The 20,375-nt window shown below is 63.3% G+C and overlaps 3 protein-coding genes across 3 annotated transcripts; all 3 read right to left on the bottom strand.

Moving 5' to 3' along the window:
* Positions 1-707: 707 nt before the first annotated feature.
* Positions 708-6,247, bottom strand: LOC121661422 (glial fibrillary acidic protein). Its single transcript, XM_042021598.1, has 9 exons — positions 5,763-6,247; positions 5,221-5,281; positions 4,695-4,790; positions 4,466-4,627; positions 4,046-4,171; positions 3,630-3,850; positions 3,396-3,439; positions 2,651-2,736; positions 708-2,344 (listed from the first exon to the last, which is right to left on the bottom strand). The coding sequence occupies exons 1-9, from the start codon at positions 6,227-6,229 to the stop codon at positions 2,303-2,305; spliced, it is 1,305 nt and encodes a 434-aa protein (XP_041877532.1). The 5' UTR covers positions 6,230-6,247; the 3' UTR covers positions 708-2,302.
* Positions 6,248-11,569: 5,322 nt separating this feature from the next.
* FAM187A (family with sequence similarity 187 member A) lies at positions 11,570-12,814 on the bottom strand. Its single transcript, XM_042021556.1, has one exon. The coding sequence runs from the start codon at positions 12,812-12,814 to the stop codon at positions 11,570-11,572; it is 1,245 nt and encodes a 414-aa protein (XP_041877490.1).
* Positions 12,815-13,712: 898 nt separating this feature from the next.
* On the bottom strand, positions 13,713-20,375 carry KIF18B (kinesin family member 18B). The gene is made up of 10 exons (XM_042021596.1): positions 20,303-20,375; positions 19,405-19,782; positions 18,198-18,352; positions 17,615-17,719; positions 17,245-17,355; positions 16,430-16,627; positions 16,145-16,321; positions 15,680-15,807; positions 15,110-15,459; positions 13,713-14,384 (listed from the first exon to the last, which is right to left on the bottom strand). The coding sequence occupies exons 2-10, from the start codon at positions 19,775-19,777 to the stop codon at positions 13,747-13,749; spliced, it is 2,235 nt and encodes a 744-aa protein (XP_041877530.1). The 5' UTR covers positions 19,778-19,782; positions 20,303-20,375; the 3' UTR covers positions 13,713-13,746.

Genomic DNA, 20,375 nt, shown 5'->3' with positions numbered 1-20,375 from the left:
TTTGAAGGAAAAAATATTTTTCAAATTAATCGGGTGATTTTCTTCAGAAATGGCTGCTTTCAGGGTGTTTTTAACTCACCCGACTCAGCGCAGATTTGGGAGTTGATGTCTGTGCCTGACAAAGTTGTCTCGAACATCCCCCAAAGGTGGTGACATCTCTGCAAGGTTTCGATGACACTTCATCCTCAGCACGGAGCAGGATCTGCCCTCCAGGCTCATCTCCTTTTTCTGAGAATGTGGCTTGAGGATTTCAACAAAAATCCCTCTGTCCAGGAGGGCACGGAGGGTCCCAGCGATGCTCTGGCACTTGAACCGTGTCAATGATGTGCAGGACCCCAAATCCACCCTCAGCCCCAACAGCTGCAGCCAATCCCAGGAGCTGCAGCCTGGGCTTGTGTGGGGAAGGAGCTGGGTTTGAGGGTGAAGAACCCCGAGCAGCTCCCTGGTTCCCATCCCGGGAAGGGGCTCTCTCCCACCCCACTGCTGGCTGTGGGAGGTTATTCCTGCACCTCTCCTCACCCTTCAGTCCCTCGTGGGTGTTGGCCCCTGGAGTGTATCCATGCCCCAGGGCTCAGCCCTGAGCACATCCCCCTGTCCCCCTGCAACATTAGCATTGGTTTGGGCTCCCAGAGGTCCCCACTGCCCAAAATCCCCAAATCCCACGGTGCTGGCTGTGGAGAGGTGGATGCAGGCACGACCATGGAAGCTCAGTGTGTTCATTAGCTTTATTCTCATCCCGAGCTGCGGCGGCGTTAGTGCATTAATTCAGTAGCAAGGGAGGCTGCTCCTGGTGTCCCAGCCCAGCACCATCCCCCTGCATTCCCACCCTGGGCACCACCCAGGGCTCCCATAACACCTCCTGCCCTGGGAATGGCAGCTGTGGGACTGGATGCTGTTTCTGGAGTCAGAGCAAAGCTGCTCAGCGCCTGACCCAGGGGGTGAGGGGACAGAGGGGACGAGGGGATGGCCCCCAAGGGCAGCTGTGTGCTCATCCCAAAGGCTGGCAGGGCACGGGAAGTGCTGCTGGGTCATTGTTCCTATGTCAGGTGGCATCAGGCGGGTCCTGCTTATGGTCAGTGGCTGAGGCGAAGGTGGGGACGGAGCTGCGGGCGAGCACCGGGCTGGGCAATGGCCCTGGGGGCGTGTGCTGGTCTGGGGGAGGACGAGTGGGGGACAGGGCCACATGCAGCCCAGGGACAAGGGATTTCTTCCAATCCTATCCTGAATGCCCATGGAGGGGGTGGGCTCAGGCTCTGTACAGGGCAGGGACTTGGCTGGGGCAGCCCCAGTCCCCAGAGCCCCTGGCTCCCAGTGTGACCCCCAAGTGACGAGACTCCCCTGTCACTCCTGGGTTGCAGGTGGCACCTCGTGCTGTGAGACCCTCACAGGGGCCCCAACACCTTCCTCCTCCTCCTCTGCACCCCTCTCCTGTCCATTTTCACCTGCGTGGGACTCCCCAGCCACAGGGCCGTGGGTCACCCTCACCACGAGCCACTCAGGTCTGTTTTTTCCCCACCAGTGTTGGGGACACCTTGGTGACAATCACCCAGTGGGATCAGGACAGCCCCGTGGCTCTGTGCCAGGAGAAGTCCTTGAGGCCACTGTGTAGCCCCCACAACCCACCCCAAACACTCCAGCACCCTCAGGAACCCCTCCTGATCCTCATTTTGTCACCCCTTGACACCATCCCAAGAGCATCCTGCTTCTCCACCCCCCTCCTCTTCCTCCACCCCTGCCTCTCCATGCTCCTCTTCTTCCTGCCCCTGCCTCCCAGCTGAGCTCACCCAGTGCTTGGTGACAGGGAAATGTCCCTCTCCAGCCGGTACCTCGCACCCTGCATCCCCCCCACCCAAGAGTGCTCAGGGACTGGGTGCACTGGGGAGATCCGGGGAGGTCTCCCAGACCAGAGAGTGGATGCAGGGAGATGCTCTTGGCACCATCGTGTTGTCTGACGGTGCACGGAGATCGAAACAGGACAGGCTCCCTCCCTGGAGACCCAGGATGCGGCAGGAACGGCTCACCCCGTGCCGTGGGAATGCGGCAGCATCCCGGCGGGGAGCTCGGCTCCGCCCGGACCCGCTGGACTCCCCGGGTGCTGCCCGCTCCGACGGGTGCTCTGCTGGCTGCCAGCCCCTACCGGGGTGCCACCGGGCTCTGGGCACGGGGGCAGGTGGGAGAGGCGAGGGGTGCACGGCAGGGAGGTGCCCCCGCCGAAGCGGCACCGGTCCCTCCCTGCCCCGTGCCCGGCCCGGGGCTCCTGCGCGGCAGCGGGCGGGACCTGCGCGGCTGCGGCTCCCCGGCCCTACGGCACCTCCTTGTGCTCCTGCTTGGACTCCTTCAGCACCTGGGGGTGGAGGCAGAGGGACTGTCAGCCCGGGATCGGGCTCTGCCACCGGCTGAGCCTGCCTGGGCTCTGAACGAGCTTGGGGACAAGGACAGGGAGAAGGACAGGACGAGTTTCGCTATGAGCTGCCAACCTCAGCTCTACCATGACCCAGAGCCGGATCATGCCGTGCTCTCAGGGATCACTGGCTCCCTGCCTGAGCTGCTCGTGGGGCTCGGGGGTGGTGGCCCCATGTGCAAGTCCCTTGGGGACACCCTGTGGGGAGGTGGGGATGGAGCATGGGTGACACAAATGAGGATTTCCCACCTCTCCATCTCGGGTCTCCACAGTTTTGACCACGATGCTCCTCTTCACATGGGCTTCTGACACGGATTTGGTGTCCAGGCTGGTCTCTGGGGGACATGGGCAGGACAAGGCAGTGACGCCCTGCCCAGGGTATGGCCCTTCCAGCCACACTCAAGAGGAGAAGCCCAAAGGAAATGGATTGGGCTGGAAACCCCTGACCCATGAGAGACAGAAGCCCTGGGGACACAACCAGCCTCAGGGACAGGATTGGCCTCAGGGACATAGTTGGCCTTGGAGATGTGGCAGGCTGTGGGATCTGATGAGTCCTGGGGACACAGTTGAGCTGTGGGGACAATTGGGGACATTTCTGGCCTTGGAGATGTTGTTGACCATGGGGACAGGTGGCTTTGGGATGTGATTGAGCTTGGGGACAGGGTTGTCCTTGGGAACACAGTTGTCACTGAGGAACACAGTTGGCCTTGGGGATTCGGTTGTCATTGAGGACATGATGATGTGATCAGTCTTGGGGACAATATTGGCCTTGGGGACATGTTCAGCCTTGGGGACATGGCCATGGCACCCTCCTCCCCCCACCCTGGGAGAACCCAGGAGCCCCGGTTCCCTGAGATTCAGAGAAAAACCTCCTGATCCCTCTGAATGGGGCAGGGGTGGCCAAGGTGGCATCTCCTGCTACAGAGGCCCCAGAAACCACCCCTGTTTGTGCCACCATCCTGCTCCCCCTTCCCACGCGTGGGCACAGCCTCACCTCGGATCTGCAGGTTGGAGAAGCTCTGCACAGGGATGGTGATCCTGTGGGGCACCGGGAACATTGGGAAGAGCATGAGGTCCTGCTGCCCCCCAGCTCCACCTGCCTGAGGCTGTGGCAGCAGGGCTGGAGGATGGTCCCCAACCCAGCCGGACACCCCAGAGGGACCACGAGGACTTGGGCTTGGTTTGGGGCATGGCTGGGCTGGGGTGAGGGGCAGGATGGAGCCGTCACCTGCTCTCCTCGCCCTCCAGCAGCTTGCGGTACGTGGCAATCTCGATGTCAAGGGCCAGCTTGACGTTGAGCAGGTCCTGATAGTCCTGCAGGTGCTGGGCCATCTCCTCCTTGAGGCTGCGGATGTCCTCCTCCAGCCGCACCACCGTGTCCTGGTAGCCGGCCGTCTCCAGGGCGTAGCGCTCCTCCAGCTCCCGCAGCTGCCTCTCCAGGGACTCGTTCTGGGGGGCCACAGGGCGCCGTGACACCCTCCATGGCCACCTCCTCCCGGGAGCTGGGGGCTCTCCCCAGTGCCCATCCATCTCCCACCCTTGGGGACCCCTGGCATGGGGTGGTGGTCCCGCCAGGGAACCCCCTGGGGGTGGCAGCTCCCTGAGGCCGTGTCCGCTCTCTTGCACCCCACGGCTGTCACCTACCGAGCCCCGCAGAGCCTCCAGGTCACAGGTGAGGGCCTGGAGCTGGCGCCGGTACTCGTTGGCCTCCTGCTTTGCCAGCCTCAAGGCTTCGGCGTGCCGGGCGGCCGCATCCGTCAGATCCGCGAACTGGGACAGGGCATGTGTGCCATGGGGTGGGACCACAGGGCAGGGCTGTGCTCCCGTGGCACACAGTGTGGGAGCACAACCCTGCTCTGCTCTACAGCAAGGACATGGCCCCAGGAACACATGGCAAGGAGAAACATGCTTGGCACAAGCGGGGACAGCAGAGCTCCCAAACCCCGCACACCACCGAGGAGAACCACCCAACCCCTGGGTGATCAACCCCGGCCCCGAGATGGTGACACCCTGGGAGGGGGCAGCCAGGCCACCCATCCGTGGGGCAAGCAGCTCCCACTGCACCTTGGACTTGTACCACTCCTCGGTCTCCTGGACGTTGCTGGCGGCCATGGCCTCGTACTGGCTGCGGATGTCGCGCAGGGCGGCCGTCAGGTCCGGCTTGCTCGTGTCCACCTCGACGTGCACCCGCTGCCGAGCCAGCTGCTCCTGCAGCTCCCGCAGCTCCTGTGGGGACAGGGGGGTCAGGGCAGCCCCCTGAACCCCGGGACCCCCGGCCCCAGAGCGGGGTTACCTCCTCGTGGACCTTGCGGAGGAAGGCGATCTCGTCCTGCAGGGTCCCCACGCGCCGCTCCAGGTCCAGGCGAGCCAAGGCAGCATTGTCCACGTCCTGTCCGTGGGGGGACAGGAGGGACTGTCCCAGCTGGCCACCGGGTCTGCTCTGTCCTGAGCTGCCCGGTCATGTCCATTCCCTCCCGCTCCCACCCAGCCCTGCCTCTCTCTGCCCATCACAGCATATCCCAGTCCCTCACTGCCTCCTCCTGCCATTCCTGCCCATCCCTGCTCCACAGCTGTCCATCTATGCCCTCCCCATTCATCCCTGCTCCATTCCTGTCCCGTACCTGCCCATTGTAACACATACAGGTCCCTCAGTTCCTGCTCCTGCCCATCCCTGCTACATCCCTGTCCATCCCTTCCTGTCCGTGCTACCTCCCTGGCCATCCCTACCCCATCCCTGCCCATTCCCCAGGGAGGCCAAGCTGGGAGCTGAGCCCCTGGGGTGCAGGTTGGGGGATGCAGGATCTGGCCCCTGCCCTCACCTGCCTGTAGGCAGCCAGGTTGCTCTCGGCCTCCAGCCTCAGGGTCACCTCATCCTGCAGCCTGTGCCGGAGCAGAGGCACAGTTACACATCTGGCATCATGGCTGGGCACAGCCCATGGGCAGAAGCCCCTGGGCTGACACAGCCCCACAGCACCGGCACCCCCCAAACCCAGGTCAGCTTGTGTGCCCACCCTGCACACCCCTCACCATCCCACACTGTTCTCAGGGGTCACCCATACTCTCATCACAATCCTGGTGCACGCCTGTCCCTGGTCCCCAGGGCTACCCTGCTCCTGTCTCAGTAGCCACTGTGACCCCTGGGTACACCCTGGTCTCCATCCTGGTCCCAAGGGTCACCCTGGTCCTTGTCACCACCATGGTTCCCATCACCAGAAAGATCCTGGTCACCATCCTGGTGTCCATCCTGGTCTCTGTTGCCATTTTAGTTCTAGTGGCCACCTTGGTCCTGGTAGTCACCCTGACCCCACCCCAAGTGGGCCACCCTGGTCCCCAGGGTACCCCAAGCCGGACAGTGCCTTACTTCTGCTGGAGGCTGCCGAGGTCCTCGGCCAGGTTGTCTCTCTCCATCTCCAGCCGGGCCTTGGCGGTGGCCAGCTGCTCCACGCGGCGCCGCAGGTCCCGCAGCTCCTCCTGGTAGATGTCGGCCGTGCGCGAGGGCTCCTGGTCCCGCGCCTGGTTCAGCTCCACCACCAGCACCTTGTTCTGCTGCTCCAGCAGCCGCACCTTCTCGATGTAGCTGGCGAAGCGGTCGTTGAGCTCCATCATCTCCACCTTCTCGTTGGTGCGCGTCTCCCTGAACTCCGAGTTGAGCGCCGAGGCCAGCGAGAAGTCCATCTTGCCCGAGCCCAGGCGGGGACCCAGGCGGGGACTCAGCTGGGTGCTGCGGGGTGCCCGGAGCCGGCCCGGGGGGCTGGCGGCGAGCACCCGGTACACGGGGATGGAGGGGCCGAAGCGGCGGCCGTAGGAGGACAGGCGCCGGCTCTCCATGCCGCAGGGATGGGCGCGATGTGCCCGGCCGGGGGTTTTTATGGAGCCCGGGAGCCCCCGTCCCGCCGGCTGCCCGGAGCTGGCCCCCGGCCAGGAGCCAGCGGGCCGGCACGGCGCCAGGCTGTGGCGCCCGGCGGGGTGGCTGTGCCCTGGCGCCCAGCCCGGGCACCGCGGCACAGCCCCTGCCCACCGCTGGCCCCCGCACCGGGCACTGCGGGGTTTGGGGAACGCGCCAGGCTGGGGACAGAGCGGTGGCCACGGGCACCCCGTGGGTGGGGGCTGCGTGCGAGGCTGGGTGCGATGCCGTGGGCCACTGGGGATGCTGGGTGAGAGATCTGCACACAGAATATTTGTGAGACCTGCACGTAGAGATCTACACACCTGTAGAGAGATCTGCACAGAGAGATCCACACACGTGTAGATCATGGAGACAGACGCACAGAGGGCTCTACAGGAGGGATGCCCACACCCCCACTCGAGCACACACACACCTGCAGGGATGCACACACGTCTCTGGCCATGCCCACACGCACCCAGCTCTCCCTGCCCTGTGCACACACACCCCACATGCAGGGCACACACACAGGTGCCTCCCTTGCACACGGGTGTACACACAGAGCGTGCATAGACACACAGACAGTGTGCACAGACACGCAGAGCATGCACGGACACACACAGCGTGCACAGACACACAGCGTGCATAGACACACAGACAGTGTGCACAGACACACACACAGTGTGTACAGACACACAGAGCATGCACGGACACACACAGCGTGCACAGACACACGGACAGCGTGCACGGACACACACAGTGTGCACAGACACACAGACAGTGTGCACAGACACACACAGCGTGCACAGACACACACAGTGTGTACAGACACACAGACAGTGTGCACAGACACACACACAGTGTGTACAGACACACAGACAGCGTGCACAGACAGACAGTGTGTACGGACACACAGACAGCATGCATGGACACACACACAGTGTGCACACACACACAGCGTGCACAGACACACACAGTGTGCACAGACAGACAGAGTGCACAGACACACACAGTGTGCACACACACACAGCGTGCACAGACACACAGACAGCGTGCACAGACAGACAGAGTGCACAGACACACACAGTGTGCACACACACACAGCGTGCACAGACACACACAGTGTGCACAGACAGCGTGTACAGACACACAGACAGCGTGTATCCCCCCGCATGAGCCCTGGCACAAACAGCTCAGCACCAGCCCCCAGAGCCCATCACCCCAGCCTGGCCATGAAGGCAGGCTACTAACTAAGGCTGGCTGTTAATTAAGTGGCTGGAACCTCCTAAGCCCTTCCCATCCCAAGGGGTCTGTGGAAGCACTGGCTGGTGGCCCTGGAGCCCCAGTCCCCATCCCAAATCCGCATAGGTGTTTGTCCTACACAGCTGAGTGTGCATGGCCGGGTCACTGGCCACACATCCACTGAGTTTGGGGGGCCTTTTGCCCCTGGTGGCACATGGCAGGGGGCGGTGGTGGCCAGGACTGGGTGCCAGGGGCTTTCCACAGCAGCTGAAAGGGGCTTTGTGCAGAGCCAGAGCCGTGGCACAGCCGGAAGAGACCTTTGTGCCAGGGCACGGCACTGCCGGGAAGCACCGGGGGTTGGATCCAGGGGCGGGCACGGGGCCACCGCCAGCCCTGTCCCTCCCAGTCACAGCATAAAGGCCACAAACTGGGGCATGGATGGGTCTTGGGCACGGTCCGGGGAAGGGATGGGGGTGCTCTGGGGACATGGGGACATCGAGCGACACGTGGTGGCACCAGGGTGGGCGCCCCGAGAGGCAGCTGGGGTGAAGCTGGGAGACAGGGGGGTCCCTGGGACTCTGCTGCGGGGACAGGGACGGGAGCAGGGATGGGCACTGGCCTCGCCGCTGGCAGTAGATGGCAGCCGATGGCCGGGAAAGGCTCCTGCCTGCCGTAGGACGGGGACACCCCGCGGGACCACGGCCACCAGCACTGGGCCACCAACAGTGGCCAGTGGAGAGGGCTGTGGCAACGGCTGTGTCCCTGTGGGTGCAATCTGGGGAGACCCAGAGCCACTGGGGACCATACTGGTGGGACTGGTGGGACTGGGGCAGCTGCCACGTCCTTCTTTAACCCCCAGAAGCTCCCTGCCCCCAGCCAGCCCCGTGTCCCCCCGGCTGTCCTGTGCTGGTGTCACCAGCGACAGGGGTTGTGCCCACAGAAATTCCAGGTTTGGGGCACCTACACATCCCCTCGGGACTCCTGTGTCCCCAGCCAGAGCGGTGGCATCCCTGGAGACACGAGCTGTGTGACAGCTCTGGTGACAGGGAACCTCCCTCCCTCCCAGCGGGGTGCAGGGGGGACAGAGCGGGGGCTGGGGAGCTTTGGGGTCCTGTGGGGGCACCCGCTGCTCCCCGGGGATTGATTCTGTCCCGGCTCCCACGCAGCGGGATCAAAGCAGGGGAAGCTGCCACTGCCGGCAGCGGCGGGAGGCAGAGCTGGGCTCTCCTCCTCCTCCTGTTACCCGGCCCCCCTTAATGAGACGAACTGGGAGCGGGCTGGGAGTTTTAATTGGGAGCTTCCAGGCTCAAGGAGACAAAGGTGAGATCAGCTGCTGCCGGGCAGGGAAGGAGCCAGGAGGAGCCGGTGACCCCGGCCCCGTGGGACAGCAGCACACGCGGAGCTGTCCCGGTCCCGGCCCTGCTCCTGCCACTCGTGGTCACCACCGAGGGTGGCTGTGAGGAGCTGGTGCAGGGAACCAGAGGTGGCAGTGCCAGAGGTGCCCTGGCTCGGCAGCAAAGGGGGTCACAGGTGGGGTGGGAACGCTGGTCCCTGGGTCGGGTGCTTGGAGGTCTCTGTCCCAGGGTGGGGGTGTCACCAGGGGGGCAGTGATGGGGTTGGAGCAGGGAGGAAAGACAGAACAAAACCTCTCCCCCATCACTGTACAGTGCCAGGTACCAGGAGGGCAGGTGGCTCCCCCACCCCTCGCCTGCACTCTGGGACACTGAGCAGGGTGCCCAGAAGAGGGTGCAGAGGCACCCACAGGACCCAGGGACGATGGAGATGTGGGGAAGCCACAATGGAGCCCAACCCCAGAGCAAGAGCCTTTTCTGGGCCAGCTCCGCTGGGAGCTGCTCCTGAACCCCAGTTCCCCATATGGGAACTTCTGTGGGAGCCCAAAGGCGAGCTGTAAGACAGTTTTGGGGGCCAAAAGGGGATGCAGAATAATTGGGGAAGCTGTGGTTTAAGGGGGTGCCAGGTTGTGAGAGGGCAGAAAAGGGAGAGTGTTGTAGGGGAGGCTGTGGGAGCCTGAAGGAGGTTCAGGCTCACGGGGGTTCTAAGGGGGCACTGCCTGGGGTTGGCACAGGGAGGGGAGGAAGCAGAGCCCAGGGGGGTCTCTGAGGCCTCTCCCAGCCTGGGGATCTCTCTCCACCACTGCACCCTCCAGTTGAACCCACCCCTACCTCAAGGAGTGCATGAGGAACCAGACCATTGGATCTGGAGCTGTGTCCTCTGGCAGCTCCATGACCCCATCCCAAGCAGCTGCAGGAATGGGGAAACACAACAGCAACCCCAAAACACACAGCCTGAAACTGTTCTGTGCCTCCACCGGTGCTGAGAAGAGCTGGGAGTCCTGGGGACAGGGGGGTATGGAGGTGCCTCCTGGCTCCTGGCTGGCACAGACGTGGCCTCGAGCTGCCACGGGCCCGCAGAGCTGCCGGGTGCCTCGGCCCCAGTGCCCGGGGCTGCTCGGCCTCGGGGTGTCCGGCTGCTCTGTCCAGTGGCTGATCCGGCCCCTGCCCGTTCTCCCCCAGCCCACGTCACCAGAGCAGCTCCTGGACATGTTGGCCAAGGGCAACAAAAACCGGGCCCAGCGTCACACCAAGGCCGACGCCACCTCGTCCCGCTCCCACGCCATCTTCCAGGTGAGGGCTGCTGCCTCTGGGATCGCTGCCATTGCTGCTGGAAACGGGGCTGCAAAACTGCCAGGACCAGCATCCCAGGGCTGTCCCCCTGAGCACTGAGCTGGGAATTTCGCTCCCCAGGGGCTCTGTCCATGTGCTCTCTGGTTTCTCGGTGCAAAGCTGCCAGTGGATTTCAATTCCAGCCAGGCCCTTGCCCGAATTCGCAGGGCTGTCACGGCTGCCTGGGCAGACGGAGGCTCTGGCTGTCACTTCAGCCCAAGCCTGGTGCCTCGGCCCTGGCTGCTTGCAGGGGAGGAGCTCAGGTGTCTGGATGCTTTTCCAGCCAGCTCCCAGCTGGGCTCGTTGTTGGGTCCTGGATTCCTGCCTGCACGAATCCCTGAGCTTTGCTGGAAATCTGCCCTTCCCACTGCCAGCTCTGCCTCCCAACAAGAAAACCACAGGCTCGAGAGGATACAGGAGCAGTCCTCAGCTTCCAGCACCTCTGTGGCAGCTCCAGTCCGTGCGGGGGTTGCTCCTGGTGGGGCTGAGGGGATTACAGGGCAGTGGGGGAAGCACGTTTGATTCTACTGGGAGATTTTTAGGGATTCAGAGGAGAAGGTATGGAGCAGTGCTGCCAGGTGAGTCTTGGTGCCTGTGTCCCTCTTGGCCTGCACCAGCCCTGGGCTTGGCACCCACAGCCAAGCTGGTGCCTCCCTGGGGACACTGTCAGGCTCTGTCTGGGGGCTGAGTTCAGTGGCAAAATCCACAGGGAGAGTCAGGCCTGGAGCTGCCTCTGTGCGTGAGCCCATCCCAGCTCATGCTGTGGCTTTGGGTGCGTTTGTTGCCCTTCAAGGACCCAACCAGCTGTACCCTGCTCCACCTCTGAGTGTGGGAGATGCAGATTGTTTTCCATAGCTCTGTCCCTTCCTGCCTCCCTTCCTGACTTTGCTTCTCACCATCATCTCCAGGTGTTTGGCTCACCATCATCGACATGGTTCAAGTGCTGGAGCATTGCTGGGACCCACAGTGCCCTCCTGGACAGCAGGATTTCTCCTGGGAATGCTGAAATCCTCAAGTCACACCCTCAAACAAAGGAGATGAGCCTGGAGGGCACATCCTGCTCCCTGCTGGGACCCTGCAGAGATGCCATCACCTTTGGGAGACTTGCAAGATAACTCTGTCAGGCACAAACATTAACTCCTAATTCTGTGCTGAGTTGGGTGAGTTAAAAACACCTCAAAAGCAGAGACATTTCTGAAGAAAATTGCCAGATTAATTTGAAAAAATGTTCTCTTCCCTTCAAAAAGCCAAAACCAAACGTTGAAAAAAAAGTTGAAACCAAAATATATGAAAACTTCACACTGGAAATTCCCAATGTGAGGGTGATCCAAGGTGTCCGAGTGTCCTGTGGGGGAGCTGCTATAACCTGGCCGGTTTCCTGAACGCCTGACAGCAGCAGCGGCTCACGTGGATGAGGAAGAAGATGCCGGTGATGACCGCAAAGCTGATGCCCACAGCCCTCATGACGAAGATTGACTCGGGGTCAGTGGGGCTCCGCTGGCGCCGGGGCTGGAAGGTGACACTGAGCTGGAAGCCGGCCACCAGCTCGCCCTCCCGCCAGCAGAAGTAGGTGGCTCTGTCCCTCTTGCTCACTCGCTGGAGGTGCAGGTGGTTCCCGTGGTCGATGAAGACCCTCATGTGCTTCCTGACCCCCACGAGGTAGTGGGAGCGGTAGAGCCGGACAGAGCCTTTGTCCCAGGCCACGGCGTGCTCAGGCCGTGCTCCCGGGCATGTGATGACCAGGTCACTCTGGGAGGGCTGCCTGTGGTACTGGATGGGGACACGGGGCAGCTGGGGCTTCTTGCCCAGCTTGTACACGATGTTGGAGATGGACTGCACACCCTCCTCGGGGACTTCCTTCTCTGGGCAAGGGGCCAGGCAGCTCCGGATGGCCACCTCGGGGCTGCGGAGGTGGATGAGGCGCCGGAAGTGTGCGGGCACGGCCCTGGAGCCGCAGGAGGTGACGTTGGGCAGTGCTGTGCGGTACCGGGGGTTCAGCTGGGCACTCTGCACATAGCAGAGCCCGATCCGCCGCTGCTCACCCCGCACCCCGCAGCGGTCACAGCTGGTCCAGTCCCAGAAGGTGGTGAAGAGAGTGAATTCCTTCTTTGTGTAGTCCTTTTGGACATGCTGGTCGTTGTCCAGAAAAGCCACTGTGATCTGCCTGGTGGGCTGCACGTCCACGTCGTAGCCATAGAAGAAGAGCCCTTCCTTGGTGCCGCACAGGTAATGCCCCGAGTCCCTCACCTGGGCTCGGAACACGATCAGACTGAACATGCGGATGCTGAAGCGCTTCAGGAGGTCGCTGCCCGCGCGGACGTGGCTCGAGTCCACAACCACGGTGCCGTTGAAGTCCGTCAGCACCGTGGTTTCATGGCTGTGCAGGTTCTTCTGGAAATACCAGACAACAGAGGAGGCCTCCTCGGGCTTGCACCTGCAGGGCAGCTCGAAGGTCATGTCCGCCAAGTATGCGGCATTCTCGAACATCAGGAAGGCGGGACACGCCATCTTCTTGAACACATCCCCTTTCTTCTCAATGGCAAAGGCCTGGAGAACAACCACCAGGGAGAGGAGAATGGCAGCTCCCAGTAGCCTCGTCCCCATTGCTCTGGGTGGTCTCTGGTCCAGCAGAACTCACCCAGCCCAGCCAGGGATCTGCTGGGAGCATCCTGCCCTGAAACAGCCCAGCCTCTGTCACCCACTCTGGAACCCACCTGTCCCCAGCAGCTCTGGAGCATTGTCACCCATGGCCCTGGCAACAATGGAGCTGAGCTGGGAACAGTGGAACCCCCAACATCTCATCGTGGTTTGAGTTGGATGGGAACTTAGAAAGGATCTCTAGTGCAGATCACCATCTTCATGGCTGGTGCCGTCAGGAGGGTATTGGCTTTTGGGGCAGTGGGCTGTGCCTTGATGACTGGGGCCTGTTAGAGAGGGCAAGAGAATCTTCGACCATGGGCTGGCCCATCTGCTGGGAGGGGCTTTACATGGAAAGGCTTGGGGAGTGGTTTCCAAAGTGGCAATGCTTGTGCCACTGCTTCCTCCTGGGGAGGAGACCAGGCCAGCCAGTGCAGCCTGATGTTCCTTGGCTCAAGCCCCACCAGTGGTGTGTGTGGCTGTGGTGAAACCTCTCACACCCCACGTGGTTTCTGGATCCCCTCTCTGAAGTGCCAAACAGTCACAGCACGAGGAGCAAACAAGAACTAGAAATGTGGATGTGCAGCGGCAGGGCCACGATCACACTGCAGTGACAGAGACACAGTTGGACAGCTCACACGCCTGGGATGTTGGCATGGATGGCCATGGCCGTGTGTGCCCTCACCTGCACTCTGGAACACTGAGCAGAGGGCCCAGACCCCCCATAGCAAAGGGTGCAGAGGCACCCACATGCCCTGGGATGGTGGAGAAGGGGGATGGGCCCCAACCCCAGAGCAAGAACCTTTTCCAGGCTCCCCACACGAGGGGCAGGCAGGAGGGAACAGCCTCGTGTTGGCCCTTGGATTTGGAACAGAACAATTTATTAAAAACACAACAACTTATTTCCTAAACCCACCCATAACCTGCAAACAAACGAACAGGACTGAGCCAACAGCGGGGACACAAACGCGGGGACGCAGCTGGAACCATGGGCAGAGGGGCACTGCGGGCCAGGGGGGGATGCTCGGGAGGCTGCAGGAAGAACGGGAGAGAGAGGAGCTGAAGGCGTTTGGAGTTTGAACGCTGGGAGGGGCGCCGGGCGGTGGATGCGGGAGGGCTGCCCGGGGCTCTGGCTGCTGCTGCTGCTCAGCGCTCGGGGGAAGCAGCTCTGGAGCCGGCCCGGGAACGGGGCTGGGGGTCCGTGCGGCCGCTGGCGCCGGGGTGCCAGGGCTTTGGGTGCCCGCCGGCGGGGAGGGCTGGGGGCTGACACTACGGGGCCCCGGGGACACGGCGGGGCTCTGCGCGGGGCTCTGCGCTGCCCGGGGAATCTCTGCTGCCTTCCCATGTCTCCGCTGGCGCTTCCTCCGTGTTCGGGAGCTGCGGGAATTTTCTGACTGGGAATCGCTGCTCGACTCGAGCACCTTCTTAACCGGCCCGGGAGAGATCGGCCTGGGGCTGGAGCACGCAGAGAGCTCCTGGGAGCACTCCGGGTCGGCACTGGGCACGGGGGGATCGGGCACGGTGACAGGCACCTCGGCTAAAGGAGTAGAGAAGAAACAGAGTCACCTCCCTGTTTGCAGCTCCCGGACACCCCCAAGCCCCGGAGCACCCCCTGTGCCCCCCAGCTCAGTGCAGATCTGCTCTCCCAGGCCCGCAGCAGCCCTTTGCCAGTGGCTGTTCCATCAAAGTGCATCCAACCCAGAGGAAAAGAGCCGGCGCAGGCGCCGGGCTGGTCCCACGGCCGGTGCCCCGGGGCAGTGCCTGCTCTGTCCCCGGCAAACGGGGTCTGCAGAGCCACAGCTCCGCTCCCAGGATCGCGCCGTGGCACGGAGGATGAGGAGGAAGAGCTCAGCCCTGCTCAGAGCCGGCTGCCGGCTGCGAGGCTCCACCGCGGCTGGCTTGGGCAGGGGAAGCAGGGAGGAGTAACGGAGACGGGAGAAACGCGGCTCAGAACTGCTGTTCTGGGCTCCTGGGGCAGGGACATCCCTCCCGTGGGAGCTGCCTCGCACACACGAGCTGAGCTCCCCGGAGCCCAGGGCCGCTCCCAGCTCCTGCCTGAGGTGCTGCCCAGCTCGGATCGCTCTGCACAGTGAGGCCGGAGCCACGCCGGGCACGACCCGTTTGGTGACACCTGGGGACACGCCCGTTCCTCTGCCCTGTGCCCACCAGAGCCAGGAGCTGTGTCCCACCACCAGCTCCTCCAGCACCCACCGAGACCCAGAAGAGGGGCCAGTCCCCACTGTCCCCATCCCAAATCCTCACCGTCACAGCTCAGTTGCGTTCCCAGGGCTGGAGCGGCCTCACTGGGCTCTGTGGGGCTGCTGGGAGCTGCAGCTTCCTCCGATCCTACAGACTCCTCCAGTCCTATGGGCTCCTCCAGCCCAATGGAGTCCTCTGACCCTACGGACTCCTCTGACCCTACGGACTCCTCCGGCCCTACGGACTCCTCCGGCCCTACGGACTCCTCCAGCCCTACGGACTCCTCCAGCCCGATGGACTCCTCCAGCCCGATGGACTCCTCCAGCCTGATGGACTCCTCCAGCCCGATGGACTCCTCCAGTGCCAGGACCTCCACCTCCTCTGTCTTCGCAGTCATTTCATCAGGGCAGAGGCTGTGAGTAGAGTTTTGGGGTAAGAGAGTTAAATTTGGAAGATGGGATATTCCCAAGCTCTAAATCCCTTCCTGGAGAGCCTGAGATGCAAGGGGCCCACGGGGCAGGCCACCATCTCCAGGCACAGCCCTGGTCCCACGTCCATCCAGACCATGGACAACCCAGTCTGGCCAGGATGAGGAGAGGCAGCAGGATGTGGGGAGGGCACAAGGACACTCACCTTTGTTCCAGGTGCCCAGACAGCTCCTGCAGAAGCAGACTTGGTGTCCTGGCCTGGAACTGCAGATCAGGCAGGGAGGCTACTCTGGGGCTGCGGGGAGACATCCCGGTGCGCTGCAGCTGCAGGGCCTGCGATGAGGCAGTGGTTAAAACACAATGGGGCAGCACGGGCCCATCTCTGAGGCTGGAGAAGGGCAGCTCCTCAGCCTTCTCCAGGCTCCAGGGCCCCCGGGAGCCCCAGCTGACTGCAGGGGACAGGACCTGTGCTCAGGGACCTGGTGCCATGGGCTAAAGCCCCGCGGGCCCCTGGGCTTAGCAGCTTTAGCAGCAGAGTGGGCACACGCTGCTGCAGCTCCATCGGCTGCTCCTGCCCCGGGCTGGGAGATTCCCGCAGGATACGGGAGGCACCCACCACGCACCCTCCTGCCCCCCACCCAGCAGCTCCCGAGCCCCTCCCGGTGCTCACCGGCAGCAGGATGTGCCGGGCCTGGCTGGCGAACCGCAGCGTGCTGCAGGTGTCGGGGCCGGCGGGCGCCGCGGGGCTCACGGCCGCGATCACGGTGCTGCGGCAGCTGCCGCCCAGCGAGTCCTTCAGCAGGCGGGTCAGTTTGCTGTCCCGGAACGGCACGTGGCTCTGCCCGCCCTGTGCCGGGACACCGAGGCTCCGCTCAGCTCCGGGCCCCGGGGAGACCCTCCCGGACCCGTCCCGGAGAGCCAGAGCCCGGCGGGGCCCGGCCGGGAGCAGCCTCACCTTGGCTCCAGCCAGCGCACGGATGACGGTTTTGAGGGCCAGCAGAGAGCGGTTGATGCTGGTGCCCTCCCACAGCCCCTCTCCTCGGCCCGCAGGGTCCCAGACTCGCTCCGAGCCTGCCAGGTCGATGAAGCTCAGCTTGGCCAGGCGCAGATCCCCGGCAGGGCCGCCAGCAGGGTCCCACTGCTTCACCTGGATCTGCGGGGACAGAGGGGGCTGAGGCTGTGGCTCCACACAGCTGCTGGAGCAGGGACAGGGCTGTCCCCCAGCAGGGACAGGGCTCTGTGTTTCCAGGGGAAGGGACAGTGATTCCTGTGGGGAGATGAGGCAGGAGCAGGAGAGGAACCTGGCATGTCGTGAGGACGAGCCAAACACCTGGTGATGACACGAGGAGCAGAGCCAGGGAAGGGATCTGGCAGGAAGGGACAGCTATGGGAACAATCAGCATCTCCCACGCTCGATGATAGAGAGGGGTGAGGCTGGTCAGGTCCAGAGGGACTGGAAAAGCATCCAGACACCTGAGCTCCTCCCCTGCAAGCAGCCAGGGCCGAGGCACCAGGCTTGGGCTGAAGTGACAGCCAGAGCCTCCGTCTGCCCAGGCAGCCGTGACAGCCCTGCGAATTCGGGCAAGGGTTGGAATTGAAATCCACTGGCAGCTTTGCACCGAGAAACCAGAGAGCACATGGACAGAGCCCCTGGGGAGCGAAATTCCCAGCTCAGTGCTCAGGGGGACAGCCCTGGGATGCTGGTCCTGGCAGTTTTGCAGCCCCGTTTCCAGCAGCAATGGCAGCGATCCCAGAGGCAGCAGCCCTCACCTGGAAGATGGCGTGGGAGCGGGACGAGGTGGCGTCGGCCTTGGTGTGACGCTGGGCCCGGTTTTTGTTGCCCTTGGCCAACATGTCCAGGAGCTGCTCTGGTGACGTGGGCTGGGGGAGAACGGGCAGGGGCCGGATCAGCCACTGGACAGAGCAGCCGGACACCCCGAGGCCGAGCAGCCCCGGGCACTGGGGCCGAGGCACCCGGCAGCTCTGCGGGCCCGTGGCAGCTCGAGGCCACGTCTGTGCCAGCCAGGAGCCAGGAGGCACCTGGGACCTCCACACCCCCCTGTCCCCAGGACTCCCAGCTCTTCTCAGCACCGGTGCAGATGAGTCTGTCCCAGCCCTTGTGCCCTTTTTGTGCCCAGACCTGGTGGAAGGAGAGACCCTGTGTCACGGCTCCTTTCCCAGGCTGCTCCCAGACGTTCAGCGGGCCCCGGGGCTCCAGCAGGTCATACACACGCTCTTTGTACACCTGGAGCAGGAAATCGAGGTCAGGCTGAGGTTTGGTTCTCTGACAGAGAGCTGGGAGAAGAGCTGGGTACCCCTGCAGGATCTGGCACAACTGGGGGTCCCCCCTGACCCCACCTCCAGACCCCATTCCCCTGGGAGCAGCTGATGGGGCTCGGAAGGCAGGGACAGCTCCCAGAGTTTTGGTGAGCAGTTCCCCCAACCCCGCTCCTCTCCAGCTTTTCCAGCCAGGAAGCCCTCAGTGCTTGGTGGAGCATGGCAAGGAAGAGAAAAGCCCCACGCTCCGGCTGACAGAAACCAGCAGCACCAGTTCACTCCACTGGGTGGGGGATCCTGCTTCCAGTCAGGCTGCCCTGCGGACCCCACGCACTGATGGGGACACTGCAGGTACCCTGAGTGTGGCACTACAGGCTCTGGATCAACCCCAAATCTCTTCCCTGGGGACCCTGAGGCAGGAGGGGACACGCTGGGCCACAGCAAACCTGCTGGTAGGAGACGAGGACCTCCCTGCTCTTGTCCTTCATGGCCTCGAGCCTTTTGTACAGCTCCACCGTGGCCAGGTGCACGATGCCGGGGCTGGTCTTGGAGCCCACCATGGTGTAGGTCTTCCCGACTCCTGAAGCACCGTAGGCAAACACTGGAAGGAGAAGGGGTGGGTGGTGAAATGATCTATAATTCCTCACCTGGTGCAGCAGAAAGTTGGGTCCTGGCTGGAGAGGAGAGCAGAGCAGAGCAGAGGAGCTTCCCACACAGACAAGACACGAGGTAAAACTCATAACCTTCCCCACTGCTCCTCAGGGCAATTTTCCTCCCTGCTTTCAGCCTCTCTAGTGCAGGGACAGAACGAGTCCCCAGATGAGCACTGCTCCCATGCTCACATCACCTCTGACCCTGCCCTGGGACAAGCTGACAGCCTTGCTTCCCCCAGCTCTCCCCACGAGGCATTTCTGCTTCCAGACCTTGTTATTCCTCTATTTTACCCCATCTTCCAACACCTCCTTTGAAGCCTCCACATCAGGGTGGGACACACTGATCTGGAGCCTCAGCCCTTCTCCCATAGGCAGCACTCAGTGCTGGGGCCTGGGGACAGAGGCAGCCCTTCAGTGGCTCTCAGGAACCACTGAGAGCTGGAACAGCATCCCCTGGTCCAAGCACCTGGCACAGGATGAGCCTGGAGAGCCCTGGGCTCCTCCCGCGCTGTGCCCGTGACATCCAACGGCTGCCAACAGCTGGGAACGGCTCCAGGGGCTGCAGCAGCAGCGAGGGGCTGTGGGAGCTGGCCAGGCCCGGTCACACCCGGCTCTACGGAGCCATTCAGGGTGGGAAGGGATGGCAAAGCCAAGGGGCTCTTTCCCCATGCATCCACCACATTTCTTCCCATCTTTCCTGACCCAGGACAGACAAGAGCGAGTGATCCTTGTCCCTCGAAATGCCTGGACAGCTCCTGCCCAGCCTCACCTCTACCCCAACCCCACATCCACCCTCTCCACCCCATCTCCCAGAGGGCCCAGCACTGCTGGAACCAACAAGCTTCAGGCTGTGTGGTTTTGGGTTGCTGTTATGTCACCCCATTCCCAAAGATGCATGGGAGCTTCCAAATTAAATCCAGGGCTCTGCTGAGCCCACTCAGCCTGGGAATGGATGGGGCAGGAGCTCCTGCAGGGATCACAGGTGTGTGCCAGGACTTACCGGAGCAGTTGTAGCCAGCGAGGAGGGTGTCCAGCAGAGGGAGCGTGGTGTGCTGGAACACCTCCTCCTGCGTGGCCCCCTCGTCAAAAACGTGGTCGAACACAAATTGGAGGTTCCTGCGGCGGCGGCCGGGGCTGCGGGCGGTGCCGCCGGCGCTGCCGGGCTCCTCGGGACTGAGCAGCACCACGTTCTGGTTCAGGACGTGCAGGACGGGGGGTGCAGCTCGCTCCCGGGGGCTGGGGGGCCGCACACGCAGCACCACAGCCACGGAGCCCTCCTGGGGCAGCGGGGTCTGCGCCCCAACAGGGACCTGGGGCTGGAGCATGGGGCTGCTGGGGGTCACGGCTCCTGATCCAAGGATTTGGGTCCTCATGCGGTCTGGGGGGAAATGGGTTCAGCTGGAGGGTGCAGTGGGGGAGAGAGATCCCCAGGTTGAGTGACATCTCAGAGGCCCCCCCCCCCATTCCCCTGGGGTCTGCGCCCACTCCCCTCCCTGTGCCAACCCCGCCCGGTGCCCCTTTGGAGCCCCCCATGAGCCTGAACCTCCTTCAGGCTCCCACAGCCTCTCCCAAAACCTTGCCCCCCCTTCGGGTGACCTTGGATACCCAACGGCCCTACAAACCCCTTCATGCTCCCCTGGGTCCCCACAGTCTCCCCACAGACCCTAAGTCCCTTTGGGACACAGCCCCCTCCCACAGCCTCCCCAAGGATCCCCAACATCCTCCTTCGAGCCCACTCAGCCTCCCCCCCTTTTGGCCCCCAGAGCCCCTCTCACAACCCCATCACCCCTTTGGTCCACTCAGAGCCCCCTCCCACAGCCCGGCTTCCCTTCCCTCCAGACCCCCGTGTCCCCAGTACGCCCCCCGGCCCCTCCCCCGCCCAGCCCAGCAGAACTGACCCAGCGACCGCGTCCCCAGCGGGGACGGCACCACCCACGCGTGGGCTCGGCAGTGCCTGGAGACGTGTGCAGT

Source organism: Corvus kubaryi, unplaced genomic scaffold, assembly GCF_017639235.1.
Source record: "Corvus kubaryi isolate FWS band 111438036 unplaced genomic scaffold, C.kubaryi_AGA036_p1.0 37152, whole genome shotgun sequence".
In the NCBI taxonomy this organism is placed as follows: Eukaryota; Metazoa; Chordata; class Aves; order Passeriformes; family Corvidae; genus Corvus; species Corvus kubaryi.
Note: the sequence above shows the minus strand (reverse complement) of the source record. Positions and strands in the feature narration are given on the sequence as shown.